Source organism: Tursiops truncatus, chromosome 5, assembly GCF_011762595.2.
Source record: "Tursiops truncatus isolate mTurTru1 chromosome 5, mTurTru1.mat.Y, whole genome shotgun sequence".
In the NCBI taxonomy this organism is placed as follows: domain Eukaryota; kingdom Metazoa; phylum Chordata; class Mammalia; order Artiodactyla; family Delphinidae; genus Tursiops; species Tursiops truncatus.
The window spans coordinates 65,812,293-65,835,777 of record NC_047038.1 but is presented as its reverse complement, the minus strand read 5'-3'; the positions used below and the strand labels follow the sequence as shown (position 1 = coordinate 65,835,777).

At 41.1% G+C, this 23,485-nt stretch overlaps 1 protein-coding gene and 1 long non-coding RNA gene across 3 annotated transcripts in view; one reads left to right on the top strand and one right to left on the bottom strand.

Annotated features, from left to right (window-relative positions):
* TMEM33 (transmembrane protein 33) overlaps positions 1-491 on the bottom strand; it is a 34,466-nt gene extending 33,975 nt beyond the window's left edge. For both annotated transcript variants that reach the window (XM_073805193.1, XM_033856962.2), the window contains exons 1-2: positions 351-491; positions 163-234 (exon numbers count right to left, since the gene is read on the bottom strand). In XM_073805193.1, coding sequence (XP_073661294.1) covers positions 163-207 — 45 coding nt within the window. In that variant the 5' untranslated portion in view covers positions 208-234; positions 351-491. The remainder of the gene's footprint in view (positions 1-162; positions 235-350) is intronic.
* The window catches only part of LOC117312398 (uncharacterized), a 41,223-nt gene continuing 18,114 nt past the window's right edge, over positions 377-23,485 (top strand). The window contains exons 1-2 of the long non-coding RNA XR_012331974.1: positions 377-489; positions 6,426-6,498. This is a non-coding gene — a long non-coding RNA (uncharacterized lncRNA). The remainder of the gene's footprint in view (positions 490-6,425; positions 6,499-23,485) is intronic.

The following is a 23,485-nucleotide window of genomic DNA, read 5'->3' as shown; positions in this document are numbered from 1 at the left end:
AACGTCTTCGCTCACGATGGGCCCTCTCCCCACCCCCACCCGCACCAGTAATCCCAGTCCTGAAAGCAAGGCGCCTCTGCAACGCCTCGGACCCGACTTCCACCACTTCCTGCTCATTCCTAACTTGCAAATCAAGCCACGCGGCCCTGCCCGGTCACTTACCACTGCGCCCGCCCCTCGGGGGCCGTTCGGGGCCGTATCCGCCATGGGGGTCTAACACACGCGTCTGGGACGCTGCAATCGGAAAGGGAAAAGAGCGAAGGAAGGTCAGCGCCGGGTCCGCGACTCCGGGAACTGGCTTTCCTGCTCCCGGCGGGAGCTTCCGAGCCTCCTCAGAGCAAAGGACTCACCGCTTCAGTGCAACGGACTGTCCCACGGGTACCCGCAGCGGCCAGGAAATACCTGTCCGGCACCGCCAAGAGCAAAGCTGGGTTTCTAGAAAGAGCGGGGAGAAGGCGGAGCTTCGGAACAAGCCCCTACAGAGCCGAGGTAAGGGCGCCGGCTCCAGGTTCTTGCCGAACCCGGAAGTGCTCCTTTCACTTCCGTGGGGAAGAGGCGGTGACGCAGAGGGGAAACCCGCAGCAGTGCCCTGAGGCATGACGGGAAGTGTCGTTTTTCTGGCTTCGGCTTTCCGTGTCGTGCACGCCAGTTGCTCGGTAAGCTAAGAAGCGGGGCTGGCCAAGCAGCTTTTGTCTCATCGTTACAGCTCAAAGATGGCCATGCCTGCCCATGGCAAACCACGAAGGCTCTCTATTCCCTGATAGAAGCCTCAGAAATGTCTTCTTTGCTGTTTTGTTCCAGGGGCTCGCATGGCCCTGTGGTGCTACTTCTAACATTAGTTCTTTCAGCAAGCACTTCCTGAGGCTTGCTGTGTGACAGGCTCCATACTTGGCAAGGAGGATAAAAAGATGGTTGTGACACAGACTGCGGGAGAGATAGGCAAGATGAAATCACGGCACACTGCTTGTGTCCTATGCAGAGAGGCCGAGTTAATCACAGGAGGCCCTAATCAGAGGGGTCTGGGAAGGGTTCCTGGAAAATCTAATTCTGGCCCTAGCTTCTGAGGTAGTTCAAGGAGAAGGTAGCTACATGGGGGAGGGTATTGCAGACGGCAACAGAAAGCGCGTGAAGCAACAGGACAGAGAACTTGTTCAGTATAACCACAATGAACATGCCAGTGGAGGCGGGGAAAGGCGCGGGAGGCGTGTTTGTGTGTGTGCGTGTGTTCCGGGGAGGATGTGCATTGTGCAAGATCTGGGTTAGAGAGGCCAGCAGATGTGCTAAAGAGAGGATCTGAACTTGACCCGAAATCCAGAGAACCATGGTACAATTTTAAGAAGTGTGACATTGTGAGACATAAAAAGATCACTCTGGAAGCAGGATAAGAGGATGATCACAGAGGCAAATCAAAAGCCTGGTGCTTAATAGGGAGGCCATTGCATATATATAGCAGAGAAGTGATGGGATTCTGAACCAGGCAGTGTTATGGGGGAAGAGAAGAGGAAAGATGACTTGGAGAGGCCATCCAAGATTTGATGACTGACTAGATATGGGTGTGCTGGAGAAGGAAGGTCATCTTTTTTTCTTTTTTTTTTTTTTGTGGTACGCGGGCCTCTCACTCTTGTGGCCTCTCCCGTTGTGCAGCACAGGCTCCGGACGCGCAGGCTCAGCGGCCATGGCTCACGGGCCCAGCCCCTCCGTGGCGTGTGGGATCTTCCCGGACTGGGGCACGAACCTGTGTCCCCTGCATCGGCAGGCGGACTCTCAACGACTGCGCCACCAGGGAAGCCCGGAAGGTCATCTTTTGAGACCTAGAGAAGAGCTGTAGAGAAGGAAGACTTAGAAGAGCAGGACATTGAGAATAAAATCTGAGGGGTTTGGGGGCAGGAAGCTGACTAGAGATATACAGGCAGCTGGTACCCCACTTGAAAACCATGACTCTGTAATACTCTGACTTCTCTTAGATGTATAGATTTCCACCAGTAGCCATGAGTAGTTTAGGAGCTAGTCTGCTGTAGCTGACAAGTCAAATGGTGCCATCTTGAAATCAAAGTAGGGGCTTTCCAGGTGGCGCAGTGGTTAAGAATCCGCCTGCCAATGCAGGGGACATGGGTTCGAGCCCGGGTCCGGGAAGGTCCCACATGCCACGGAGCTACCAAGCCCGTGCACCACAATTACTGAGCCTGCGCTCTAGAGCCCATGAGCCACAACTACTGAGCCTGCATGCCACAACTACTGAAGCCCATGCGCCTAGAACCCGTGCTCAGCAACAAGAGAAGCCACCGCAATAAGAAACCCACAGACCGCAACGAAGAGTAGCCCCTGCTCACCGCAACTAGAGAAAGCCCATGCACAGCAGCAAAGACCCAACGCAGCCAAAGATAAATAAATAAATAAATAAATATATTTAAAAAAGAAACTACAGTAAACTCCTGTTTTTCTAAGGCCACTGCCCAAGTTCAAGTCCTCAGTATCTTCAGCCTGGATTACCCATCTAAGGTAAAATGCCACATCTTCTGCACTCCTCACATATCATTTACTCCATATTTTTATAGCACTTATTGAAACCGTTCACCTCTGATTGGGACTTGAACCCATGTGCCAGGACTCGAACCCAGCCTAAACCCAGAATGGGACTTGAACCCACAGACTTTTAATTAGAATCAGTCAACTCATGTCTGGACTTACTGAGGCTCAGGTTCTTTGTGTCTCAGCACAGAAGGAATTCATCGAGAGGCAAAGTGATAGACAAGAAGTAGCTTTATTAATATAGGACGTTTGTGAGAGATGCAAGCAGGTAGGCGAGGGAGCTTTGCCCCAAGGATTAAGTGGGCTACATTTTTATAATCAAAGGAAAGTGGAGGAGGGAGAAACGACCCCCTTCTTCCTCATTCTTCGAGTAGCCATCAGGTTTACATCAGCAGTTCCTCCTTCTTATGGAGCAGGAGAGTGTCTGACCCTATGAGGTCAAACTAGGACTGTCATAAGCGTTTATTCAAATCAGCAGAAGGGTGGTAACATTTTTATTTTACTTAATGACCTGGGGCATATCTCCTGCTTTATAGTTAAGCAAGCCTGCTTCATTCCATGACGTTTCTTTCTCTTCTTTTTTTAAAAATTTATTTTATTTATTTATTTTTGTCAGCATTGGGTCTTCGTTGCTGCGCACGGGCTTTCTCTAGCTGTGGCGAGCGGGGGCCACTCTTCATTGCGGTGCGCGGGCTTCTCATTGCAGTGGCCTCTCCTGTTGTGGAGCACGAGCTCTAGGCCCACGGGCTTCAGTAGTTGTGGCACACGGGCTCAGTAGTTGTGGCTCGCGGGCTCTAGAGCGCAGGCTCAGTAGTTGTGGTGTACAGGCTTAGTTGCTCCACAGCATGTGGGATCTTCCTGGACCAGGGCTCGAACCCGTGTCCCCTGCATTGGCAGGTGGATTCTTTTTTTTTTTTTTAACATCTTTATTCGAGTAATATTGCTTTACAATGGTGTGTTAGTTTCTGCTTTATAACAAAGTGAATCAGTTATACATATACATATGTTCCCATATCTCTTCCCTCTTGCATCTCCCTCCCTCCCACCCTCCCTATCCCACCCCTCTAGCTGGTCACAAACCACCTAGCTGATCTCCCTGTGCTATGCGGCTACTTCCCACTAGCTATCTATTTTATGTTTGGTAGTGTATATATGTCCATGCCACTCTCTCACTTTGTCACAGCTTACCCTTCCCCCTCCCCATATCCTCAAGTCCATTCTCTACTAGGTCTGTCTTTATTCCCATCTTACCCCTAGGTTCTTCATGACTTTTTTTTTTCTTAGATTCCATATATATGTGTTAGCATACGGTATTTGTTTTTCTCTTTCTGACTTACTTCACTCTGTATGACAGACTCTAGGTCCATCCACCTCACTACAAATAACTCAATTTCGTTTCTTTTTATGGCTGAGTAATATTTCATTGTATATATGTGCCACATCTTCTTTATCCATTCATCTATTGATGGGCACTTAGGTTGCTTCCATGTCCTGGCTATTGTAAATAGAGCTGCAATGAACATTTTGGTACATAACTCTTTTGTGTGTGTGTGTGTGTGTGGTATGCGGGTCTCTCACTGCTGTGGCCTCTCCCGTTGCGGAGCACAGGCTCCGGACGCGCAGGCTCAGCGGCCATGGCTCACGGGCCCAGCCGCTCCGCGGCATGTGGGATTTTCCCAGACTGGGGCGCGAACCCGTGTCCCCTGCATCGGCAGGCAGACTCTCAACCACTGCGCCACCAGGGAAGCCCGGTACATGACTCTTTTTGAATTATGGTTTTCTCAGGGTATATGCCCAGTAGTGGGATTGCTGGGTTGTATGGTAGTTCTATTTGTAGATTTTTAAGGAACCTCCATACTGTTCTCCATAGTGGCTGTATCAATTTACATTCCCACCAACAGTGCAAGAGGGTTCCCTTTTCTCCACACCCTCTCCAGCATTTATTGTTTCTAGATTTTTTTTTTAACATCTTTATTGGGGTATAATTGCTTTACAATGGTGTGTTAGTTTCTGCTTTATAACAAAGTGAATCAGTCATACATAAACATATGTTCCCATATGTCTTCCCTCTTGCATCTCCCTCCCTCCCACCCTCCCTATCCCACCCCTCCAGGCTGTCACAAAGCACCGAGCCAATATCCCTGTGCCATGCGGCTGCTTCCCACTAGCTATCTACCTTACTACGTTTGTTAGTGTGTATATGCCCATGGCTCTCTCTCGCCCTGTCACAGCTCACCCTTCCCCCTCCCCATAACCTCAAGTCCGTTCTCTAGGAGGTTTGCGTCTTTATTCCTGCTTTACCCCTAAGTTCTTCATGACATTTTTTTTCTTAAATTCCATATATATGTGTTAGCATACGGTATTTGTCTTTTTCTTTCTGACTTACTTCACTCTGTATGACAGACTCTAGGTCTATCCACCTCATTACAAATAGCTCAATTTCGTTTCTTTTTATGGCTGAGTAATATTCCATTGTATATATGTGCCACATCTTCTTTCTCCATTCATCCGATGATGGGCACTTAGGTTGTTTCCATCTCCGGGCTATTGTAAATAGAGCTGCAATGAACATTTTGGTACATGACTCTTTTTGAATTTTGGTTTTCTCAGGGTATATGCCCAGTAGTGGGATTGCTGGGTCATATGGTAGTTCTATTTGTAGTTTTTTAAGGAACCTCCATACTGTTCTCCATAGTGGCTGAACCAATTCACATTCCCACCAGCAGTGCAAGAGTGTTCCCTTTTCTCCGCACCCTCTCCAGCATTTATTGTTTCTAGATTTTTTGATGATGGCCATTCTGACTGGTGTGAGATGAAATCTCATTGTAGTTTTGATTTGCATTTCTCTAATGATTAGTGATGTTGAGTACCCTTTCATGTGTTTGTTGGCAATCTGTATATCTTCTTTAGAGAAATGTCTATTTAGATCTTCTGCCCAATTTTGAATTGGGTTGTTTGTTTTTTTGTTATTTATTTTTTTTTTAATTTAATTTTTTAAATTTATTTTTGGCTGCATTGGGTATTCGTTGCTGCACGTGGGCTTTCCCTAGTTGTGGTGAGTGGGGGCTACTCTTTGTTGTGGTGCACGGGCTTCTCATTGCAGTGGCTTCTCTTGTTGTGGAGGACAGGTTTAGGCACACAGGCTTCAGTAGTTGTGGCACATGGGCTCAGTAGTTGTGGCTCGTGGGCTCTAGAGCACAGGTTCAGTAGTTATGGCACACAGGCTTAGTTGCCCCGCGGCATGTGGGATCTTCCCGGACCAGGGCTCGAACCCATGTCCCCTGCATTGGCAGGTGGATTCTTAACCACTGCGCCACCAGGGAAGCCCCTGGTTTTTTTTGTTATTGAGCTGCATGAGCTTCTTGTAAATTTTGGAGATTAATCCTTTGTCAGTTGCTTCATTTGCAAATATTTTCTCCCATTCTGAGGGTTGTCTTTTGGTCTTGTTTATGATTTCCTTTGCTGTGCAAAAGCTTTGAAGTTTCATTAGGTCCCACTTGTTTATTTTTGTTTTTATTTCCATTTCTGTAGGAAGTGGGTCAAAAAGGATCTTGCCTTGATTTATGTCATGGCAGGCGGATTCTTAACCACTGTGCCACCAGGGAAGTCCCCACAATGTTTCTTGAACGATTATTAACTTACAGTGGTCTCCCAAAGTTCCCTGGGTTTCCCTATCTGTAATCCCCTAGTGGGACTTCTACAACTACCTGTATAACTATCCTATTCCATCCCTATTGTTATCACTCTCTAACATTTCTTATAATTATTTGTGTACCTACCAGGGAGTGCATGTGTATGTGTGTGTGTGTGTATATATGTGTGTGTCTCTAAGCTTGATCTGCCCTAACAAAACATCAGGCTGGGTGGGTTAAACAACAGAAATTTATTTCTCACAGTTCTGGAAGCTGATAAGTCCGAGATCAAGGTGCTGGCAGGTAGGATTCATTCTGAGGCCTCTTCTCTTAACTGGTAAGTGGCTGCCCTTTCACTATGTGCTCACATGACCTTCCAGGTGGGTGCATGTGTAAGGAGAGGGAGGGAGGGAGGGAAAGAGAGACGGAGAGAGAGGGAGATCTCTTCCTTTTTTAATAAGGCCACCCTGTCCCATCAAACTAGGGGTCCACCCTTATTACCTCACTTACCCTTAATTACCTCCTAAAAATCCTATCTCCAAATATAGTCACATTATGGGTTAGGGCTTCAACATATGAATTTTGGAGGGACACAGTTCAGTCCATATATATGTTTTACTGATTTAAAGGATCCTCTTATTATAAAAATACTAAAATATAAGTGTGTTCTATTGTAAATTCCATATAGCCAATTGATTCTCACAGAATACTGTTGATTTTTGCTGAACTCTTGTAGACATAGCAACATATGGTTGCAATTGATGAACCAGTGTAGTTCCATGAACGTTGCTTGATATTTTTTTAAGCAGTAAGATGAAAGTGACATATATTGAAACTTTACTCTTTCAAAAATAATGTGATCAGCTTCTTTGCTGACTTGAATAATAGTTTCTGAATATTGGAAGACTGCTTACTCAGTTTTTTAATGCTATTCACAGTGTAACAGCTACAGACATAACACATTTTTAAGTTTAATCTATATTATTAACATTATCTTCATCACTTTTAAGTCTAGACTATCAACAAAACAATAAATCAACCCCTGATTTATGGTGTTTGCTGATATTTCCATGATGTAAATGCTCCCACCATGATCAATTTCAAACGGTCAACATAATGTCACTGAACATGTAGTTGGGAAGAGACGAACATTACACCCCATTATATAATATTTCCATTGTGTAGATACTATAGAAATAAATAAAATATCTGACATTGATAATGGTGTACAATATAGTGCTGTAGTAAAAATAATTAGGAACTGAGTTTTGAATAGTATCTATTTTTAATATAACTTATTGTAAATGTATACAGTTAAAAATTTTAATAGCAGCTGTGCATAGAAGCCAGCTCACCAGTTCTTAAGAACTTGACAGTCAGCTTTTGCAAGCCAGTATGAGCTGGGTCCTACATACCACTATGTATCTTTGTTTATGACATTCCCTCAGCCCTTTCCTCCCATTTCCTTTAGGTATTAGAATTTTCCTTAGTTAAAAAAAAAAATTGAATCTTTTCCATGGAGCAACATGGCAGTTAAACCTTAATCAAGAGATTAAATTTAGCACCATGAATGTAGTGGGTTATCTTGACACTGTCTCCTGATGTGACATAATATTCACAACATTTTCTAAAGAAATTCTTGACAGATTATCTACTCCAAATCAAATACAGCCCATCTAGACCTAACTTTTAGTTTACAGAAAATGTAAAGAGAGTAACAAGTTAAACAACACCATGAGATAAAAATCAAAATGAAGTACCTTCTACAGAATAACTGGCCTGAACCCTTCAAAAAGTAAGTATCAGGAAGCAACCTAAACGTCCATCAACAGAGGAATGGATAAAGAAGATGTGGTACATATGTACAATGGAATATTAGTCAGCCATGAAAAAGAACAAAATAATGCCATTTGCAGCAACATGGATAGACCTAGAGATTGTCATACTGAGTGAAGTAAGTCAGACAGAGAAAGACAAATATCATATGATATCGCTTATATGTGGAATCTAAAAAAATGGTACAAATGAACTTATTTACAAAACAGAAATAGAGTCACAGATGTAGAAAACAAAGTTATGGTTACCAGAGGGGAAAGGGTGGGAGGGATAAATTGGGATTGACATATACAGACTACTATAAATAAAATAGATAACTGTAAGGACCTACTGTATAGCACAGGGAAGTCTACTCAATACTCTGTAATGGCCTATATGGGAAAAGAATCTAAAAAAGAGTACATATATGTATAATGTGTAACTGATTCACTTTGCTGTACAGCAGAAACTAACACAACATTTATACTCCAATAAAACTTTTTTAAAAAGTAAGTATCATTATAAAAGGTGGGAGAGTTATTCCAAATTAAAAGCATGTACAAAGTCATAATAGCCAAGTGCGTGGTTTGATTGTCTAGATTCTAGATTGGGAACTAGCAATAAAAGGAATTTGGGGACAATTATATACATTTGATTATGGAATGGATATTAGATGACATTATGTGATTATTGTTAATTATTTTTGAGGGGTGTGTGATTTACAGGTAAAGTTTCTGGATGTCTGCAACTTGTATTCAAAAGTTTCAGAAAAAAAAAACTAGGTAGATGGATGGACAGATAGAACAAAAACAAATGTAGCAAAATGTTAACAATTGTTCAATCAAGGTGGAAGATATGAGTATTCATTCTTATTCTCTGATTTCATCTCTGTGTTCAGATTTTCCATATTAAAAAGTTTAGAAGGGACTTTCCTTGTTGCACAGTGGTTAAGAGTCCACCTGCCAATGCAGGGGACATGGGTTTGAGTCCTGGTCCCTGAAGATCCCACATGCCGCAGAGCAACTGAGCCGGTGCACCATGACTGCTGAGCCTACACGCCACAACTACTGAGGCCCGTGCGACTAGAGCCCATGCTCTGCAACGGAAGGGGCCACCACAATGGGAGGCCCGTGCACTGCAACGAAGAGTGGCCCCGCTCGCAGCAACTGGAGAAGGTGTGCGCAACGACGAGGACCAAAAAAAAAAAAAAAAAAAAAAAAAAGTTTAGAAGAGAACAGAAGGTATTTTGTTATAGCAATATAATGACTTCTGAGTTTTAATATGCCAAAAATCATACAGTAATTTATTATCAGGTATTTTATATAACGATCAATCAACTGACAACTCAATTTGGTCCTCCACTGGTATTGAAAACAAGTAATTGAAAGTGAACAGCAGCAGAATATGCCACTTTGCTATAAGGGTTATTTTAAGCTGAAGGAAATTGAGAAGTAGCAGGTACAAGCTCTCTGCCCTCTCCTCCATTTGTCTAAAAACAGAACATAAATTTGTAAAGTTCTTCCCCCTCCTCTCTCTACCAGGAAGGACAAAAGTTACCCTTACCAGCCCAGACACGGCACCAAAGCAATCTCTTGTACATAACAAACTTTACTAACTAACCCTTATTTTCCATTAGTTCCCATATATATTTGCCTTCCCACAATTTGCCACCCTAGAAACTCAAAAGTCCTTTTCCTTTATTTTGTCTGTCTCTTGTTGAGATGCTATATAAGCCCAAGTTCTAACCACCCCTTTGAGTTACTCCTATGTGTATGAATCATGTTAAGAAACTTCAGTTTGTTTTTCTTGTTACTCTTTTGTCAGTCTAATTTATAAGACCCCAGCCAATGAAACTAGGAAGGGTAGAGGGAAAAGATTTTTTTCCTCCCATGCAAAAGTCACCCAGATTGCAAAAGGATTTGTTTACATGGTTACTGAGTCAAATTTTTTCTCAGTATCTAACCTGATATTTTAAATTGTCCCTTTGTTCAGTGCTCTAGAAAATTTGACAGCTACTGAGACTCAGAAGATTGAGTAAGATGCCTTTCAAAATGTGAAAAGGAGGTCAGAAAGAACCAGTGTGACAAGTTCTTAGAAAGATAACTTTTAGGAAAACAAGTACATGGAAGTTATGGTTTGGTCCATTCCATTAAAACTATCAGTGCCAGTATATCTTTTAGAAAACCTTTTTGTACTCTCAGGGGTACATGTGTCACAGAAGTTAATCATTTGCCATTTTTACTTTATATTGTTTCTTTTTTTATAAAACAATACATATACAGTTGAAACCCATCCCCATTCCATTATCCTAACTATCCAGAGCTACCTCTTCACTGAACTTTCTGTTCATGTTTTTATAGTTGTCTTGCATATGTATTTATTACCTAGGTACATGGAGAATAAAATACAGTACAGTTTTGTATCCTTCTACAATTTTTTTTTTTTTTTTGGCGGTACGCGGGCCTCTCACTGTTGTGGCCTCTCCCGTTGCGGAGCACAGGCTCCGGACGCGCAGGCTTAGCGGCCATGGCTCACGGACCCAGCCGCTCCATGGCATGTGGGATCTTCCCGGACCGGGGCATGAACCCGTCTCCCCTGCATTGGCAGGCGGACTCTCAACCACTGCACCACCAGGGAAGCCCTAGAGTAAATATTTGAAGTGGAATGGGTAAGCCATAGGGTATCTTCAACCTTGCATATAAAAATAATTGCAAATTTACTCCTCTGAGTGGTTGTACTTAGTGTATGAGAATATCCCTAATCCCTGCCAACACTTGTTATTTTTAGTTCTCACCAATCTTATGTGTATGAAATGGCATATCATTGTTTTAATTTGCATCTTCCTAAGTAGCAATGAGGTTGAGCATCTTTTCACAACTTTATTGGCCATTTAGGTTTTCTCTTTTTTTTTCTCTTCTTCTTTTCTATTGTGTTGTTTGTCTTTTATTATTATTATCCATTATTATTTGTTGGAGTTTTAAAAATTTATGTTTAAATGTTAAAATTATGTTTTGATACTAGTCCTTTGTTATGAGTTGGAAAATTTCCTTTCCCTTTCAAAGCTGAATCAAAATACTAAGTGAATACATGGGGGATGGATGGAGGAACAATCTGTCCCACAACCTTAGACCCCAAGCTGAACTAGAAACTGCCAGGCCTGGCTCCATGAAGCTGCTAAATTAAGATAAATGAAAAGAGGGCACAAACAAGGTTGCTTTCCAAATCTTGCTGATTTATGAAAGATGATATTCCCCATCAAAACTCTTTTTAATAGTTTGACTTTGTTTTCCTGACTGAATCAACTTAATCATATTATTCTAACAATTGAGTTATTTTGATTTCATTCTCTTTGCCTCTTCTGCATTCTCAGATGTGCTGAAAATACACTAAAAAGGACCACAGATCTACATCTACATGTACAGCCTACAATGGGGGTTCTAGAAAGATTTCAAAGAAGAAATAATTTCTTTTGAATGGATAAAAATAAGGGGATAACTACCATTCTTACAAATGGTGCTCACTTTTAGTGACAGATTTTCTTTTTCTATTGTCTTTCCCTGGAGCTTAAGGCTCTCAAAGTCAGACTGTATTTTCTCCATTTCTGCGTCATTCCCCCAGACTTCAAACAAAACTATAGATGCTGATATGAATCCCAGGACAGTGTTTCAGGAAATTTAGGGACAGCATAAAATATACTGAGGTCATAGTGGGAGAAGTTGAAACCACTTTGCCAAGACATTTGGTTCTGTAAGAGCTTTCGCTGTTAATGTTGACTATTGAATGCCATGACATGTATCATTTCTCTTCTGTGGGAAGTATTGTGAATAGTTTTGTGATTTGTGTTATGTTTAATGTATGAATGATATTTAACCCCCTTCTTTGTTTTTTAACACTTGGAATTTGTCTTTTTTTCCCCTAGTGTATTTCTTTACTTTCTTTTTCGATCCATCTGTTTGGTAGTGTTAATTAAATAAGGAGACCATTAGACCAAGGTGGTTCTAATACCTTATCAGCCTACTAAGCAAACCAAAACCTAAGCCTGTTCATACCTCAAGGTTAAGAAATCAAAACCTAAGGACAACCAATTGCAAACAGCCAACTAAGCTTTTCCAAATAAGGCAAACATTTAAGCTGTTTCCTTGCTTTGCTTCTGCCCTTCTTCTATAAAAGTCTTTCCCCTAGTTCCTGTCAGTGGAGCTTCTAAGTACTTCTGGTTTGGCAATGCTGGATTAGAGTTGATTTTTGCTGAAATAAACTCTTAACATTTTTAATATACCTCAGTTTATCTTTTAACAGTACTGAGATAACTTCCCAAATCTACATGGTCATCTTAGTCAGGACTTTCTTGATTGCAAGTTACAGAAATTAGGCCCAAATGGACTTAAGTGGGAAAAGGTACAAAATACTGATAATTGGCTACTTTGAAGAGACCAGAGTTAAACGATCTTGTAACAGGCATGACTGGGCCTAAGAGTACAAATGATATCAAAGGAATCTGTGTTCTGGTTTCTGCTTACTTCTGAGTTGACTTCATTGTCAAGCTGATCCTCCCTTAACTCCAATTCATATTCCACCAGGTTAGCAAGACCAGCCCATAGAAAGTGCTTCTTGCCTGGTGCTTTCAAATAATGGTCCAAGCTTGATTCTCAGTGGGTCAAGTCTGGTCCTATAAATTCTTAAACCAATCAGTGAGACAGAAGGGCCAGGCTTGGGTCATTCACCCACCTTTGTTTAAATGGAGTAGTAAGAGGAATACGTGTGGCATCAGCCTCATCTGAAACTCTGAGTGTGTTGCTATGAAAAGAATGAGGTATGAATGCCAGGAAAGCAAAAACAACATAATTCCACTTCAATCATCATTTTTTTAGCTCATGCTTTTTATATTTTTGCTTTTTTTTCAGTGCCTGTCAGTCAGTTTCTACTTGATAAGAGTTTCCATAGGATGAGAGTCAAGTTCTAAGTTTTACCCAGCTTATTTTAATTGAAAGAAAGAAAATTCTGCTGTAACACAAACCCTGTAGCTGGAGCAGTTGGCTACCAAGAGGCCATTACTCCATTTGGCTAGAAATTGGCTGATGGAGCAAGAATTGATTCCAGAGTTATTGATGATTTGGCTCTTCCCAGTTTTCAAGGGGAATTCTACTGAACCATCAAGTCATCAATTTGCTCATTTCTGCTTCCATCAGTGATTAATGATCCTGTGGTTGGATAGAGCATTTTTGCAATTGCTAAGTGCTGAGTCACTCATCTCATTAGGAATACATTCCTTCTTTTATTTGCTGCCTCAAAGTAAACTCCATAAACTCTGCGGTTATAGTGTGAGGTCTTAATTTGTGTGTGTGTGTGTGTGTGTGTGTGTGTGTGTGTGTTGGGCTCGCCTGGATAATCCAGGATACTCTCTCTGTACTAAGGTCAGCTGATTAGCCATCTTAATTCTATCTGCAAACTTAATTCCCCTTCGCCATGTAACCTAACATATTTACAAGTTCTAAGGATGAGAATGTGGACATCTTGAAGGTAGGGGGAGGCAAGGACTATTCTGCCTTTAACATCCTCAGACATGTAAAAAATTCTGCCTGGATGGAGGTGAGATTGACTTCCCTACCCACCCACTCCTGTAGAAAAATCCAGTTTTGCTTCCATTTGTAAATTCATTCAACATTTCTTTACTCCATATAAATTTGACTTCTCCTTTGAACCACTTTTAAGAAATTTCCCAGTTCTCTCATCACTTAATGAGCTACAGAAAATCTTTGACATATGTTTGACATAAAATCTTTGACATAATTTCTTATTTTATAAATATTATACATTTATAATATGTCATAGTTTTACCTTGTTTTGAAAATATATCAGACACTTAGCTACTAGAGATAGAAATTTTATATATATATATATATATATATATATATATATATATATATGTTGGGCTACACCCTGCAGGCTCGGAAGCCCTGCACTTGCCCAGCTTTAAGACAGAAGAAAGAGCATGGAGTCAGCAACAGAGACTTCAGTGGTTTAATGGACAGGGGGATTTACATGTCTGAAGCAAGGTCCTGGAGTGACACCCCTACCGTGGATAACGGGTAGGACGTGGCAGTAGTGTTCTAGGTGGGGGGGGGGGGGGGGTTGGAGGTGGGGACCGTGGAGGGGATTGGGGGTTACCAGTTATGGGGGAGCTGACATCAGGTTGGCTCATCGTTTACCAGGGAAACTAGCAGAGGGGTATGCCCCTCACCACCCCTTTGATATGCTACCTTGGTGGCTAAAGTTAGAACAATCTTTAGCTGGGGCCTGGGGCAAGTACGTAGGAAGGTCGGTCAGGTGAGTAGGGTGAAGCAGGCACTGGTCGAGCAGGGGGTGGACAGAGAGCAAGAGAACAGCCATCTTGGGTGGCCTGATCATATATATACACACTAGAGATGTTTTCTAGGGCTTCAGAAAACGAGGATATCCACCACCTTTTCTATCTTCCTATAATTTCAACATGGGCAGGAGATGGACCTGGCTGGGACTGTACTGCCTACTGGTTGAAAGTCAAAGATCAGGTTACTTCCCCCGACATGTGAAACGTTTTTTTGTTTTTTTTGAGGCACAAAATAAGATCATATTTAATTTAATGCTGAAAGAAACTCACGTTTGTATAACAATCAATTCAAGGGAATTGTTTCAAATCATCTGTTCGTTACTCTACCTGGATCCCAGAAGTTTTAAAACCTACATCTTAAAGCTGACAATTAGCTTTCACCCTACCTCTAGTCATTGACTGACAAATAGTGTTTCGGCAAGATTAAATAAAAAATTTAAACGTTTCTGGGTAAAAATTTAAACTGGTAAAGTCCAGTTACTCTTCACAAGGATGTCGGAGAGTTCTCCATTCTGATGAGTAGCAATTACCCTAGCTCTATTTTCTTTCATCTCAGGCACCTAAACTCACCCTGACAGAGTAACTTACTTTACCCTACCTATTGAAACACAACATCACAGTAGATCAAAATTTCCAGTAGTCTAGAAGAAACAAGGAAAACACGAGACAATAAACTCGACGTAACCTTATTAGCGTGAAAATTAATAAAGGGAAAGCTCACTAAAATGGAGTCAGGAGGCCAGAAGGGGGAGCTCTCATGCACACACCACTCAACATCAATACTGATCCCAATAGGAAGAGATGTACTTCGCATCTCCAGCAGAAAGTGACACTACTTTACCACCATCAGCCAGAGGAAGAAAGATATTCTCCTTGCCTGGCAAGAGCTCATCCAGTGACGGACTGTCACAACTCAGCCAGTGAAAGGCCACTGTACCTCGAACTCCCAAATTCCTGTAATGTACTTTTTGTTTATAACAGCTTATCCTAACTTCCCCTTCTCTTCTATGAGTTTCCCCTCCTTTGTTTTAAAGGGCTCGCATGTAGTTCACCATACTTGCATGTCCCAAATAACAATTTTTTCCTGCTCCTGCATAAACCTGTTTTGCTGGTCAAATAACTGGCTGTTTTATTGTTTTAGGCTAACATTACCAATCCAAATCCTTTTCATTTGCTACGTTGACACAGAGGAACTGGACAGTAGCTCTATAGATTAAGATTGTCCTACCCATCTGTGCTTTAATTATAACAAAATTTCAGTAAAATAAAAATGAGTAATAAATTATGATGATAATAATAATAGTAAAATGAGTATCACATAATGGAATTTGCAGGCTTGTTAGAAACCTGAAAAAGTCAGTTTGTGTTCTAAATGGTATTTAAGTGTATTTATCCTTTTCATCAGAGTTGAAAGGAATAATTTTTATTTCTTTTTAATTTGTATATCTTCTCTCCATTAGTAACGAAAATAATTTGTATTTTAGATGATAGACTTACTATGCTTTAATATTTTTTCACTATGAAAATAATATATGCTTATATTAGAAAATTTGGAAAAAAAATTTTAAAGTAAGAGGAAAAGTTATTTACAGTACAGCCATCCAGACAACCATTAGCTTTTATTAATGCCTAAGTGTTTGTTGGACTTTTCTCTTACATTGTAATATTCATCCATATAAAAATTTTTTTATATTACTCTTTTCACATAATACAATAAGCAATCCTATGTCATTGTTACTTAAGTTTTATTGGCTACCTAGTATTTCACCAGCTAGGTATTCCATAGTTTAAGTAATATTGTTATATTTGTTATCTTTATGGCTATAATAGGAATTTGACTGTTATGGTGGCTTAAAAGATATTTATTCATTTTTTATTACTGCTTGATAATTAAATAATTCATATAAGAAGAACAAAATTCTGTAGTTAACATTTTCAAAATATAAAATTCAGATTTTTTTTATTGAAAAATTCTGCAATAGAACCTTAAAAACAAAACAAACAAACAGGGACTTCCCTGGTGGTGCAGTGGTTAAGAATCTGCCTGCCAATGCAGGGGACATGGGTTCGAGCCCTGGTCGGGAAGATCCCACATGCCGCGGAGCAACTTAAACCTGGGCGCCACAACTACTGAGCTTGCACTCTAGAGGCTTTGAGCCACAACTACTAAGACTGTGTGCCACAACTACTGAAGCCCGAGCACCTAGAGCCCGTGCTCCGCAACAAGAGAAGCCACCACAATGAGAATCCCGCACACTACAATGAAGAGTAGCCCCTGCTCGCCACAACTAGAGAAAGCCCGTGCACAGCAACAAAGACCCAATGCAGCCAAAAAATAAAAAAAAAAACCTTTAAAACTCAATGCAAATCACTAGACTATTTGTCCATGAATTCAACTACAGTTTTAAAGACAATAAGAAATTCTCCTTTTCCTTGAGATCAGTATCATTGTTACCCATATTGTATAACAAGAGACATATATTGATCACTGACCATAAGCTTAGTAAGAGCAGCTTGTAAAAGTAGGCACTGAGCATATAATACAAACATAAAATGGAAGTCAGTTTTAAGCACTAGTTCCTTCCATTTTATTCAGAGCTGTTTTTTCAACATTCATTTATTCATTAACTATTGAAGGATCACTAACTAGGTACCAGACACTGGAGAGAGAATAGTTAATAAAAGAGATGAAGGCCGTGTCCTCTTACAGCTTTCATTCTAGGGCTGGCTGGGTCGTCTTCAAACTATTTATTATGACATATTCAATGCCCTCTGGGATTTGGCTGCTAATGATGAAGAACCAGAACACTGTGCTGAGTTACTCAAAAGGCACTGCCCGTCTCTTGGCACTCATGTCCTCTGTGGTAGCTAGTTAATATGAACATGACCACTCCTACTAGACTTGACGTTGTAAAGGGAGGGAATGTTTATGGAAGCTCAGGAAAAGAAAGCCATGTGGAGAGGGCTGTCTTGGTCAAAGCTATAACCTTTGGTCTAAGAGGCAGCCATTCTGCAGCAACCCCACAGGGAGAAAGCCAGGGATTAAAAACAAAACAAAACAAAACAACTCTGTTCCTACCTCCCTCTGATCTCCTACCAGGGATCCGCATTGCCCAAATCCAAATTGCAGCTAAAGAGCAAGGGTGACCATTGATGCAGCTCATGTAATCAGCTTCCCAGGGCTAAGAACTGAGCAGAGAAAGGTAGAGAGTGGATCTGGAGGGACAAACAGAAGATATTCAACACAAACCCTATGAAATGGGTAGTATTATTGTGCCCATTTTACAGATGTGGGAACTGAGGTACCCACAGTAATGTGCCCATTAGATAATGGGGGGGGCAAAACTGGCATTTAAATCCAGAGTCTGTGTATTTACTATCTAAACTGCCATTCTTTCTCCATATCTCCCAAATAGTGCCATACACAGGAGAGGTCCTCAGTAAATACCTTTTGAAAGGAAGGAAAAGGAAAGAGGAAATAAACGAAACTATTTGTGAAGAATTCAAGTTAGCTCTCTAGAAGAATATCCTGGGTTAACAAAGGCAACAAATGCTCATCTGGCAAATTTTCATGAACCAGATAAATCCTGGTTTTTAAGGATTGCTCAAGTTTATTCCCCCTGAAGGTGAGGACTGTGAATCAGAGAGGCTCTATCCAAGGCCCTGTCTTCATGATTCTCTCTAATCAAAAAAAAATTTTTTACGGTGGTAAAATATACATGACATAAAATTGACCTTTTTTAAAAATAAATTTATTTATCTATGTTTTTTGGCTGCGTTCGGTCTTCGTTGCTGCGTGCGGGCTTTCTCTAGTTGCGGCAAGCAGTGGCTACTCTTTGTTGCGGTGCGCGGGCTTCTCGTTGCAGTGGCTTCTCTTGCTGAGGAGCACAGGCTCTAGGCGTGTGGGCTTCAGTAGTTGTGGCATGTGGACTCAGTAGTTGTGGCTCACAGCCTCTAGAGCTCAGGCTCAGTAGTTGTGGCACACGGGCTTAGTTGCTCCGTGGCATGTGGGATCTTCCTGGACCAGGGCTTGAACCCATGTCCCCTGCATTGGCAGGCAGATTCTTAACCACTGCACCACCAGGGAAGTCCCAAATTTACCATTTTTAAGTGTACATTTCAGTGGCATTAAATACATTCACATTGTTGTGTAACCATTACCACCATCCATCTCCAGAAATTCTTCACCTTCCCAAATTGAAACTCTGTACCCACTAAACAATAACTCCCTATTCCTCCTCTTCAGCCACTGGCAACCATCATTCTTCTTTCTGTCTCTATGAATTTGACTATTCTATGTACCTTATATAAAAGGAATCCTATTGGTACAGCCACCATGGAGAACAGTATGGAGGTTCCTTAAAAAACTAAAAGTAGAGCTACCATATAATCCAGCAATCCCGCTCGAGGACATATATCCAGAGAAAACCATAATTTGAAAAGATGCATGCACCCCAATGTTCATTGCAGCACTATTTACAATAGCCAGGACATGGAAGCAACCTAAATGTCCATTGATAGAGGAATGGATAAAGAATATGTGGTACATATTTACAGTGGAATATTACTCAGCCATAAAAAGGAACGAAATAACACCATTTGCAGGGACACAGATGGACCTAGAGATTGTCACACAGAGTGATTAAGTCAGAAGGAGAAAGACAAATATCATATAACATCGCTTATATGTGGAATCTTGAAAAATGGTACAGATGAACTTATTTGCAAAACAGAAATAGAGTCACAGATGTAGAAAACAAACTTATAGTTACCAAGGGGGAGGAGGGTGGGATGAATTGGGAGATTGGGACTGACATATATACACTACTATATATAAAATAGGTAACTAATGAGAACCTACTGTATAGCACAGGGAACTCTACTCAATGCTCTGTGGTGACCTAAATGGGAAAGGAATCTAAAAAAGAGTGGATATATTTATATGTGTAACTGATTCACTTTGCTGTACAGCAGAAACTAACACAACATTGTAAAACAACAACAAAAAAATACGGATCCCCAAAAATTTAATAAAAAAATAAAAGGAATAATACACTATTTGTCCTTTTGTATCTGGTATGTTTCATTTAGCATAATGCTTCAAGGTTCATCCATGTTGTAGCATGTATCAGAATTTCATTCCTTTTTAAGGCTATATATTGCATTGCATATATATACCCCATTTTATCTATTCACCCATCAATGGACATTTGGGCTGTGTCAATCTTTTGGCTATGGTGAATGACACCACCATGAACAGTGGTGTACAAATATCTGTTTGAGTCCCTGCTTTAAATTCTTTCAGATATATACCCGGAAATGAAATTGTAGGATTACACAGTAATTCTATGTTTAATTTTTTGAGGAAATGTCATACTATTTTACATAGTGGCTGCACCATTTTTCATTCCCACCAGCAGTGCATATGGGTTCCAATTTCCCCCTATCCTTTACAACACTTGTTGTTTTCTGTTTTGTTTTGTTTTTAATAGCAAACATCCTAACGGATGTGAAGTGGTATCTCATTTTGGCTTTGATTTACATTTTCTTAATGATTAGTGGTGTCAAGCATCTTTTCATGTGCTTATTATCCAGTTATATATCTTCTTTGGAAAAACGTCTAGTCAAGTCTGTTATGGCCTGAAGTGTGTCCCCGCCACCAAAAAAAAAAAATTCATGTCGAAACCCTAACCCTCACCTCCTAAGAATGTGACTGTATTTGTAAATAGAGCCTTTAAAAAGGTAACTAGGTTAAAATGAAGCCATTAGAGTGGGCCCTAATCCAATCTGACTGGTTATAAGAAGCGGAGGTTTGAAGACACCAGGTAGATATCAGGTACGTTTGTGCACAGAGAATAGAACACAGGGAGGAGGTGCCATCTGCAAACCAAAGAGAGAGGACTTGGGAGAAACCAACCCTGCAGACACCTTGATCCTGGACTTCCAGCCTCCAGCACTGTGAGAAAATAAATTTCTGTTGTTTAAGCTTCCTAGCCTGTGGTATTTGTTATGGCAGCTCTGGCAAATTAATATATAAGTCCTTTGTCCATTTTTAAAATTGGGTTGTTTGATTATTTGTTTTTGAGTTGTCAGAGTTTTTTTATGTATCCTACATATTAATCTCTTATTAGATACATGATTTGCAAACATTTTTCTCCCATTCAGTGGGTTGCCTTTTCACTCTGTTGATAGTATCCTTTGATGCACAAAAGTTTTTAATTTTAATGAAGTCCAATTTATCTATTTTTTCTTTTGTTCTGTGTGCTTTTGATGTCATATCTAAGAAATCATTACCAAATCCAATGTCATGAAGCTTTCCCCCTATGTTTTCTTCTAAGAGTTTTTCTTCTAAGAATTTTAGCTCTTACACTTAGGTCTTTGAGCCTTAAAAGTTATTTGTTGAGCACCTAATCTATTTACAGAATTAGGTATTTAACAAAAAATGCTAAACTTTGTTTTTAGTAGGCAATGTGTGTTACAGAAACTAATGCAAATAAGAAAGGAACATGTGCTATAAAAAATTACCAATCGAGTGCTTTTGGAAGTTTCATAGGAATGACAGCTCAGGGAGGATTTCATGGATGACATTTGAGCAAGCACTTGAGAGATATTTAGATTTGAACTTACAGAGATTGGGTAGGTGGGCATTCCAGGCTGAGGGCATATTGTGAGCATGCACGGGAACTAGTGGTTGGCTAATGTGTGGAATATGTGTAAAAGAACAGCAAGAATTAAAGCACAAAAGACAGGGCTTCCCTGGTGGCTCAGTGGTTAAGAATCTGCCTGCCAATGCTAGGGGACACAGGTCGAGCCCCGGTCTGGGAAGATCCTACATGCCGTGGAGCAACTAAGGCCATGTGCCACAACTACTGAGCCTGTGCTCTAGAGCCCGTGTGCAACAACTTCTGAGCCCGCGTGCCACAACTACTGAAGCCCACGTGCCTAGAGCGTGTGCTCCGCAACAAGAGAAGCCACTGCAATGAAAAGCCCACTCACCGCAACGAAGAGTAACTCCTGCTCACCATAACCAGAGAAAGCTCACATGCAGCAACAAAGACCCAACGCAGTCAAAAATAAATTAAAAAAACAAAAAGCCCAAAGACAAGCCAAATGCATGCATGGGAGAGAGAACAAACCAGAAAAAGGTTAATTAAATCCAAGACATCCCTACTGCAAGGGTTCCAGGTTACCTTTCTGGGCTGTTAACCAAACCTGGGAAATCTATTTTTCTGCACAGCTTGTAGACTAATAAGGAAACCTATAAGTATTAGGCGTTATGCCACGGATAAATTCCTGTTATCCATAGTCTCACCTTGTCCCACAGTAAGCTAGGGAAGGGCCAATCATATTGGCTTACTCTGGCCCCAAGCTGGTTTAGCAGCACGTCCTGATAATGCTCCTGTATTCTAGTTGAGCTGCCACGGAGGCTGAAACCTGACAGCATTGCCTTAACAAGGCATAAATGGTTTTCCACTTCTGTAAATGAGGGGCAGATTCTAGGTCTTTGGTCTGCATCTTCCCACACACTGATATTTCTGGGTACATCTCCCAGTTCAGCTTTCCACAGGCACTACCTAATATTTTGGGAGAAAACCCATGCATTTCTTTTTAGATGTACAACAATTAGCATGTTTCTGAAAGTAATCTACAAAAGAGATACATTTTGTTTGCAAAATATTTCGGCATAATAGATAAGCAATAATAATTATTAAAAGTTACCATAGGGAGTTCCCTGGTGGCCCAGTGGTTAGGATTCTGGGCTTTCAATGCCGTGGCCCGGGTTCAGTCCCTGGTTGGGGAACTGACATCTTGCAAGCCACACGGAGTGACCAAAAAAAAAAAAGAGGTACCATAACCTATCTAGAGATAGTCCCAGAATTTTATTCTATGCACAGGTATCACATGTATACTAAAACTCTTGCTTTTAATATGTTCACCAGTTATGCCTGGAAGTCCTCCAAGGACACCTCACTTATACTTGAAAAAACCTTTTATCCATTTTATTTATTTATTTATTTATTTTGGTCACAGTGCACATCTTGGGAGATCTTAGTTCCCCTGGCAGTGACAGGGCCGAGTCCTAACCACTGGACTGCCAGGGAATTCTCTTTTTAAAAAATATTTATTTACTTATTTATTTGGTTGCACCAGGTCTTGGTTGTGGCAGGCAGGGTCCTTAGTTATGGCATGTGAACTCTTAGATGCGGCATGCATGTGGGATCTAGTTCCCTGACCAGGGAACAAACCCGGGCCCCCTGCGTTGGGAGCACAGAGTCTTAACCACTGCGCCACCAGGGAAGTTCCAGTAATTCCCTTTTTAGAACTGAGTTTCCTTGTTTGCCAAGTTGGGGAAAGTAAAAACAAACACTATCTATCTATTATCATTAGCATTATTATCAAACCAGTCTATCAGCTTCAGTCATCACATGGCTGAATTTCTGCCTTACAGCAGCTGCCGTAATCCTAATCCTCTGCCTGAAAGCCTCTTTGGCAAAGCTCTGCCTTGGGCACTGTACCTAGTGCAAACTTCAATGTCCATGCCAAAGGGCATTGTCCAGCTAAGCCTCCAGTCCTTCCCAGCCTTCCAGTGCTCACATGCCAGTACTCTGTCGTGAACAGCGGTGGGGAAAAGGGCCTGCTTTGGAATACATGTGGTCATTGAGTTTTGCAAAGCAGCTCTGTCTTCATCAGAAGTGGATTTACTGTGAAGTTAAAGAAGCTTACGCTTCAGTTTCCTTTATTTGTGTGGGCTCTTTCCAAGACCCTGCGTTGTGTTTACAGTTAAGAGTACTATCTCTTTCTATTCTAGCTTCTTATCTCCCTTGTGTCAAAGGGCCCTAGTGGCTGCAGGAATTTTGAGAATCTAGCAAAAGGAAAGTTGACTTGCAAACACACTTAGTTTAGGTTTAGTGGGATATAGTTAGGTGGTCCCTAGTTGCCTTGATGTATAGGTATTTAGTTATGTTAAGACATTCAGGCTTAGGAATGGCTTCCAAGAATATTCGTACCACTGCGTGGACTTACTAGTGCTGTGATATGAAGGTGCAAGAGTAGAGGTGATCTGAACATGACTTACAGCATCTTGCAGTAAAAGAAAGGCTAAAATATGTGGAACTGAAACCGTGCACCTCAGATTGGGACT